General features: G+C 37.4%; 1 protein-coding gene across 2 annotated transcripts in view; it reads left to right on the top strand.

Annotated features, from left to right (window-relative positions):
- LOC102303274 (retinoic acid receptor beta) overlaps positions 1-8,294 on the top strand; it is a 233,951-nt gene that overhangs the window by 106,094 nt on the left and 119,563 nt on the right. The window contains exon 1 of one of the 2 annotated variants that reach the window (XM_005937488.3): positions 136-3,758. The exons of the other annotated variant lie outside the window; for it this stretch is intronic. Within the exon in view, the coding sequence (XP_005937550.1) occupies positions 3,602-3,758 (157 nt within the window). The 5' untranslated portion in view covers positions 136-3,601. Of the gene's footprint in view, positions 1-135; positions 3,759-8,294 lie in introns of those variants that run through there. 2 annotated transcript variants of the gene reach the window in all.

Here is an 8,294-nt window from a genome sequence, read left to right as displayed (position 1 = left end):
TTTTGGGTTTTGGAAGTGTTTTGGAGTTTGTACGTGTTTTGGAATTTGCATGTGTTTTGGAGTTTGTACGTGCTTTGTCTCTAGGGGCCACCGTAAAAGAGGCCTCAGAAGACAGGAATATTTAGCACTGGGGGCCCTGACACCCAAAGTGCTTCAGACTACAAGGCACATTTTCAAACGTACATTCACACAGCACTTTTATCTACTTTACATCCATGACAAATTTCACATCACCAATTACCGTACATGTGTTTTTGGAGGAAGCCAGAGAACTTGGATGAAACCCAAGCAGGCGTTGAGAGAACATTCAAACTTTCACACAGAACCAGAACTAACCCAACCAGGAGATTTAAACATGAGACATTACTATGATGCAGTAGAACCAACCACAGCACCAGCATGAAAGATTTCCTCTGACACAACTCAAGCAAATATAACACAATATCACAATGTGCTGGTGTGGAACAGCTACAAGGCAGGAATAATACAATCACAGGAATCAATAACAAGAATGATATTGACAAAACTTATACACAAAAAATCAAAGAACTTTTTTTTTACTAGAGCAACTGTAGAAACTGAGGAGCAAACTGACATTCACTAATGTAAACCAAGAGTTAAAACCACAAAACAGAGATGATAAGAATTAGAGACATTTACAAGAAAATACACTTCTGGTTTTAGGTGATTGTTTCGGTGTTTGCCTGGTCTGTCAGTAGAACATGTAGAGCCTGGTGGCCAGCAAAGAATATCACAGTAATTTAGTCTTAATTTGAAACCAAACACAGGCACAGGGAGAGTAATTATTAGATAGAATATACTGAGCTTAGTTCAGAAAGCAGCACTTCTTGTCTAATTAGCACATGATGCTATTTAAAATAAAATATTTACAGGACTGTGTAAAAGTCTTGAGCCACTTAACTTTGATCTATAAATCATTAAAACATCAAAAGGCACCTCACTAGGTGAATAAACTAGTGTTGTACCTACACCTACACACCTACACAAAACCAAGTCTATCTTTAGTCTGGTCGCAAAAACACAAAATCTGTTCTCATTTCTTTAGTTGAATTTACAAATTTCCAAAAATGTCAAGGTTTGAAAGACATACAATTGTATCTTTGAACCAACGAGGTGATTCCCACAGAGCTATCAGCTGAAACATTTGTCAAACCTCAATGTGGTATGGGATTTGTCCTTAAAGAAATGTAAGAAAACTGCGTAAGTAAAAGAAGTGTCTATAGCATATATATGTCTATAAACAGTATCTAAAAGTCATGTCCTTAGGAAATGGGGGTAAAATCCCAGCAAAGAGTCTCAATGGAAGAGAGAATTGAAATGAGGAGAAAAGGCTGAGCTATTTCCAACCACACACGTACTGGACTGCAACTTGTTTTAATCATTCATTAATCCAAAGTGGACATTTTGGGTTCAAATTATTGTTTATATGTATGGTCTAGGTTAGGGAAGAAGTACATCAGTGAGCGGTTTTAGCCATCTGTAAAACACACCTTAGGTGTTGTCATGGTTTTTTGGGGACCTTGTAAAGAAAAAGGTATGGGAACAGCTTCATTTTTCCAAATTACAGTGATCCCAACACTGCAAGTGCAGTAAAAGCATACCTGCATAGAAAAACATACACATGGGAACACGATCAGTCATGGATTGGCCTCGTGAAAGCCTGTACCTAGACATTATTGACGTAGTGCATCTTAACAAAGATTGGAACAAAAGGCAGCCAACTCAAAAAAATAAAAACCTATGAAATGCCCCTCATGAAGCCCAAAGAAGTACTTCTGTTCCTTTTTAGAAGACCTACCTGCAAACCTGAACGACCTTCAGGTACCATCTCAAGCTACCAGTGGTCACGATGGTTTTTGTTTCCTAACTGAAGTTTATCTCTCTTTGTGTTTGTCATCAGCAGCTGTTCTCTTAATGTTGTTTTGAGGATTTGTATATAAGATTCCCCCCTCATGCATATTCCTAAATGTGCGAGAGGGCAAATAATTTATGTTGATTGATTCTCTTATTCATATGATTTCATGTTTGAAAACAGATAAAGATTCATCTGCCTGGAAGATCAACAGTCAGATGAATCATGTTGTTGTCAATAACAGATCATAAGAAACTGATGCTGTGTGAAAATGCTATACAAAGAACACTTTAAATAAGGAAGATTCTCGAAATAATACATTTGTTCCCTCAGCATGTAAGCCTGTAGGCTTAAATGTGTTCTACTTAATTCATTTCTTGGAATGGCAGCTGCACTGTAGCCAAAATAAATAAGAGTATTTAGAAGAACTCTCAGTAAAGTGGTTCAAATTATTATGCTAAAGGTTATTATTTTTTTTATTTTATTTTTTTTGCTTTAATCTGCTATTTTAAAATTAAGTCAAAGCAACTTAAATCTGTATTCTGGGTCTTACTGAAACTCATGTTTTAGAATGCAGCCATTTAATTATTCAGATATTAAATGCTACCAACATTGTGTATATATGTTCAGTATATCAATATAACAACAAAGTCAGCAGTTTTCTAAAATGTTGCAAATCACAGGTCACAGTTTAGTTTATAAGCCCTTTATATCTTTTACTTATGCGCACAGCTGTGCATATGCTTATCGTTGTCAGTGAAAAACATGGTTTTCATGTAAAACAAGAACGCTTACTATTAAGAAAATAGAGTATTGTTTTTTTTAATTCAAAAATAAAAGATAAATAAAATGACGATAAAGTTCTTATCACTAATCAAATAAATAATATGACCTCACGACTGATCCCATGGTCCAACATTCACCAACAGTGAGCGTCGTGCGTAAAAAGCAATATGCCCATCACAGCCAGAGAGATGTGAGTGCTGATACTGTATAATGACTAATAACAATAATACAATTGATAATAATAACGACAATAAAAAAAACTCGTTTCAAATTTTAGGGACAGCTGCGTGGGTCTTCTTTCCCAACTGAAGAAAGTATTATTTTCCCTGCGTTTCTTCACTTCGCCTTGTTCCGCGCTGCGGAGCTGCAGTGATGTCAGCCTGCCTGGGTGATTTGAAGGTCAGCCGCCTCGGAAGGGTTCATACAGAGTTCACCGGCATATATTAAGCATTTCAATCTTTCACTCTCTGTGGCAAAACTAGTTGGAAATGAGTTGCGCGGGGGGGTGGATAACCCATTCGTCATCGCAGAAGAAACGTGAGCTTTTAAACGCCGTCCGTGGTTCTTTTTTATTAACATTATTATTACAAGAGACAAATTCTCCTGTTCGCGCGTGTTTTACCACCGCTCCCAATGCGAGACGGGGCGATTTCCAAAAAACAGGTCGGATTATTGTTATTATTATGGAGTCTTCAGAGGTTCGCGGCAGGGCGGAGAGTAGACTCGGTGCAAGAAATGAGGATTTAGAAAAAGCGGCGGAGCGTTTCGGACTGAAATAATTAGTGATTCCAGTGCGGGACGAAGGAGAAGAAGAGGAACGAAATCCGCCGTGCCAAGGAGAGGGGGAGGGAGGGGGAGAGGAGTTCGACGGAGTTGCTTGCGCTTATGTCGGCGATTTTTATCCATCACACACAAGAGTAGTTGAACGAAGAGCCTCTTATCATGTTTGACTGCATGGACATGCTCACCGTAAGTCCCGGACAGATGCTGGATTTCTACACCTCCAGCCCGTCCTCCTGCATGTTGCAAGAGAAGGCTCTGAAAGCATGCATCAGCGGACTGGCGCATAGAGAGTGGCAGCACCGCCGGAGCGCACACTGTAGGTCCAACTTCTCCACATTCTGTCGTATTCATGCTGTCGTTCTTGTGCTTATTGTTTCGCTTTGAGTCGCAGAGGTGAGCTTGAAATAATCATACAGGCGGAGTCCGGCATCTGTTCACAACAAGTTCTAATGAAAGGGCCTGCAGGTGGCAAGAGTGACAGTGGTAAACACGATGGAAACTGCTGGGTAATTATTTGAGAGTTTTACGCTGCCGCATAATTAAATCTTCCAAAAAAAAAGGTATTAAAGATTCAAAGGGAGACCATTTGTGGAGCATCTTTGGAGCAAAATCAAATGTTTAGATTATTAAAAACAAAGAAAAAGTCTCCGAGCGCCTCACGTGCTTCCCAGCAGAGCCGATCTACTGAATGAATGCTGATGGCTTCCAGCAGTTCAGTTCAGAGAGCAGCACCCTAGCTGGAGGAATGTAGACCGTAAACACGGGCGGTGTTTCCACACCTCCCTCCCCGGGCTGCACATGACAGGAGGGGGCGGCCTGGCAAACCGCGACTTACGTTCTCTGACACTAATGCAGATAAACGAGCGCGCGGACTTCATTGACTTTAGCGGCAGCTCGCTGCTGGAACACGAACTGACCAAAGCTAATGAATGATTTTGTGCTAGTTTTTATCCAGGAGACCAAGTGGACGCTTTAAGGGCACAGAGTGTTGCGTGTACTGTTGACATAAAGAATAAATGTAAGATTTAACAGTCCACAGTCAGGACTATATCGAGAATGAGCACTGTGTTAATTATTATTATTATATGAATTATGACTCGTTATTTGTGGATCTGTTTAGATTTTTGTTACAAAACTAGCCTGCATGTTACTGCACGACATTCGAAACAGCCTATATAATATCACACTCACAACTGAGCCTGTTGTCATGAGGCAGTTGTCAGTGTTTGTTTATGGCTGACGCCCTGTTGCTGCTCTCTGATTTATCTTAATTTGTTAACGACCTCCTCATGTGTCACTGCTCAAAGGCAAACCCAGTGAGCAGAAAAGTTTCGGCTGAAGCCTTTAACCAGCAGCCGACTCCCACAGCGCTGTGCTGCGTGTCATTTACCTCAAATTTACATCTAGTTCTTATTTTCGTAATGACTGTATTTTCTGCTAACCTGTCAGAAACCTGTTCCTGGTGGTCAGGGCTCTTTAAATGATCAGCATGCCAAAGAAAACTCGATTGTCTTTAAGAGCTATGCTTTTTCTCCTAAAATTTATATCCAGTTGACATAAATTTGTGGTTATCTACAAATTATTGCTCTAAATAAAATAACAATAATAAAAAAACAGCGATCAGGCCTTTAAACCTGTTAAATATTTTCCCATTTAAAAATGTTTTCTATTACATTATGTGCTCAGTCAGAACTATGTAAACGTTTTAAATATGTATTTAAGATTAAATGAATTATTGTTTTTTATTTACAGGTATTCTGTATAGTTTTTCAATTATATGCTTTTTTATTTTTGTCCATTTATTTATTTAAGACACAAGCAAAACCAGAAAGCGATGATAGCATGGTGCTGTGAAAGGTTTACTCCAGCGGGTAAAGTGTCAGCATTAAGAATGTAAATGTAAAGACATTTCATTACTTAGAAAAATAATATTTTTTTTAAAAGGTAAATCTTAGTGTGTGTAGCAAGGAGCATTAGTCCCACGAGTTCTTGGATATGTCCATGTAAACTCGTCCTGTCAGCTTTGAACAAAAGGCCAACATGGACTGGATTTTATTCAGGCTTCTGCCGTGTCCAAGTGTTTTTTCTTCCACTAAGTCCAAATGACTTTTTAAGCATTGGTCTATATTGATGTAGTTGTTGCAGTTTTACATGATCTCTTAATTCGCAGTGAGCCTACTAATTAACAGATTGCGTAAATTTACTTTGTCTCACTGGCTTGCAGGGAGGATTTTCTCTGTCATCAGAGCAGAGGCCTGCTCCAGTGCATATTTATTTCTTTATTTCATGTATCTACTATTTCCTATTCAGTTGTTCCCTTTTTGTTTGAAACAACAGTTTTTGCACTTGATTTACTTCAAATAGAAAAGTGAATGTTTTTTGTTTGTTATATTTTGCATTTCATAATTTTTTATGGTTCTGTGATTGAGTGAATTCACTCTTATGTTCCTCATTGACGATGCAAAATGTCCTTAATCTTTTATATGAACCTTCAAAATGAACTCTGTACTTTAATTAATAAGTTAATTAAGTAAATTAAATTAAGAATCGATTGATGAAAATAGTGTAGCTTGTGAATATTTTAATATCTGTAGGGCATGTAAAACTGCTGTTGGTGACTGGGCAATGTTTCTTTTATCAATAATTCTATTCTTGATAAAAGTTTGCAGATTAATTTTTAAAGTAAGGTAGAAATAAGGAAATGACTGGGAAAGCCTCCCCTGCCCCCATTTTTTAAATATGCCATTATTTTTGTGCAATCTCTCAATGTCAGATCTCAGTGAACTTGAAATAGCTGCAATGCTAAAAATGAGGAACTCATGAGTAACACTTTGGCCTGTGAAGCCCAGTGTGCAGGTGACAGGAGGCCTTCTAACTAACACATCCCAGTAAGCTACTGTTTAAATAAGACCTTGGTTTGAAGAAGCATGTCTTGTGTTCACTGAAACATCGGTTTTATAGTTTGTTTTTCCAGGAAAATGCAAACCTCCTGAGTATTAATTAGCTGCAATGACAACAAAGCAACCATTAATGCATTTCCTCGCTCAGTTCAGATGTTAATTAAGAGTGAAAGAAACTCTTACACTGATGAAATGGGCTATCGAATGGCTACACATGATGTCAATAATCTGGAAACAAGCAGCTGAAATGTTATCATGAAAAGACAAAGCCAAAGAGACAGCCTGGTATGGATTGTAGATCTGACACATGCTATGAAATAATGAGTCTTTTGTCTTTAAGCCTTAGCATCTCTGATATGGACATGAAAGGCCACGACTTGCCACCAAACTAATTGACTGTGTGAAATGACAGGTGAACGGGGGGAAATAAAACGCTGTGTACAACAGTGAAATGATTAGGGTGGCATTAAGGCTGCCCTGGGCTCTGCTGACACTGTGTGTTGATGAAAATACCTGCCTTTAAATAAATATCATATATTAGCGAGCACATAAATGATCATAGCTGCTGATACATGCAACTTTTAGATTTCATATTATAAAGAATGACTCATTTTCACACTTTCTATAGCTGATGTTGTAGTGGTAATTAAAAAATCCTAGATGTTATTACTTTTAAAAAAGGTTTATGATGTTGAAAATTAGATTTTTTTCACAGAATTTTTTTTTTAAATAGCTTGCCCTGAGCTTCATGTCATCTTTAAATGTATAAAATGGACAGTTTTGTTTAAAACTGCAATAAAAAATAAAGAAATAGGATAAAACAACAGCGTGAACAACGGGAAACCTCAGTACAAACCAATAGATAATAATTTTATCGACTATGTTAAAAAATATGAGGAATTTTTTGTTGTGTCTTTTGCAGTCTTATTAGAGTTTTAGAGGAGTTTTCCCTGAAATGTCATTAATTACTTGACTATACATTAGAATTTCTCCTTCTGAAAGTATATTTGCAGAAGTGGAAAATATACATGTTTTAGGCTACTACAAAACACTATATATGGACCTCTCCCATCCCAACAATGGACTCTTCTCAATGTTGAGGTCTGGCAAATGCTTCCACTCTCTTAAGGCCAAAACAGAGAGAATGAGGACGAGCTTCTTCCCTCAGGCTATTCGGGTCTTGACCCAGGGATACTCTGAACTGTCATGCATCATGTCACTGCACACACACTGTTTATTTGCACACTTCTTATAATTTCTTTCTTAAATATTTTATTTGCATATTCTATTTTTTATCTTATAATTTAGCTTAGTTCTTAGGTTAAATTCCTAATTTATTCTTCAAATCTGTTCGACCTTTTTTTTCACTGTAAACTTTTAAAATGTAGTAGTTTAATGGTCGGATATTGTACAGCAATAACGTTTCACTACATGTTGTACTGTGTACGACAGAATTTGAATGTACAAACCTGAAAAATACATTAAAATACATTATTGAAAATATACTGAAAGTTTTTCAGTCTGCTCTTAACACACCGTCACAGACCTTCTTATTAGGGTCCCAGTGATAGTTTCATAATTTTTCACGGTTGTGTGTTTATGTGATTTTTCATGATTTTTGATTTCCAAAAAAATAAACGTTGATTTTCTAATATAATCATACAGTTTTCTGAAGCTGACGGGCAAACAGTGAAATGTTTGGTTGTAAAGTAAAACAATTATTCTTTTATCAGAATGATTGCTGAATAACAATAACACACACACACACACACACACACACACACACACACACACACACACACACACTTCTGAGATATAGTAGCGGATATAAATCAGTTGAAGCTTGAATGAAATTAAGAACAGAACAAACATTTTCACTCTTTATCTTTTCTGTTTTTTCATTATTTTGCATTTGGCTGGGGTCAGTGACCCTACGAGCAGCGCGAGGCAAT

This window comes from Haplochromis burtoni, unplaced genomic scaffold, assembly GCF_018398535.1.
Source record: "Haplochromis burtoni strain Fernald_Lab_line unplaced genomic scaffold, NCSU_Asbu1 Contig_218, whole genome shotgun sequence".
NCBI classification, from domain to species: Eukaryota; Metazoa; Chordata; class Actinopteri; order Cichliformes; family Cichlidae; genus Haplochromis; species Haplochromis burtoni.
This window is presented reverse-complemented; position numbering and strand designations above follow the sequence as displayed.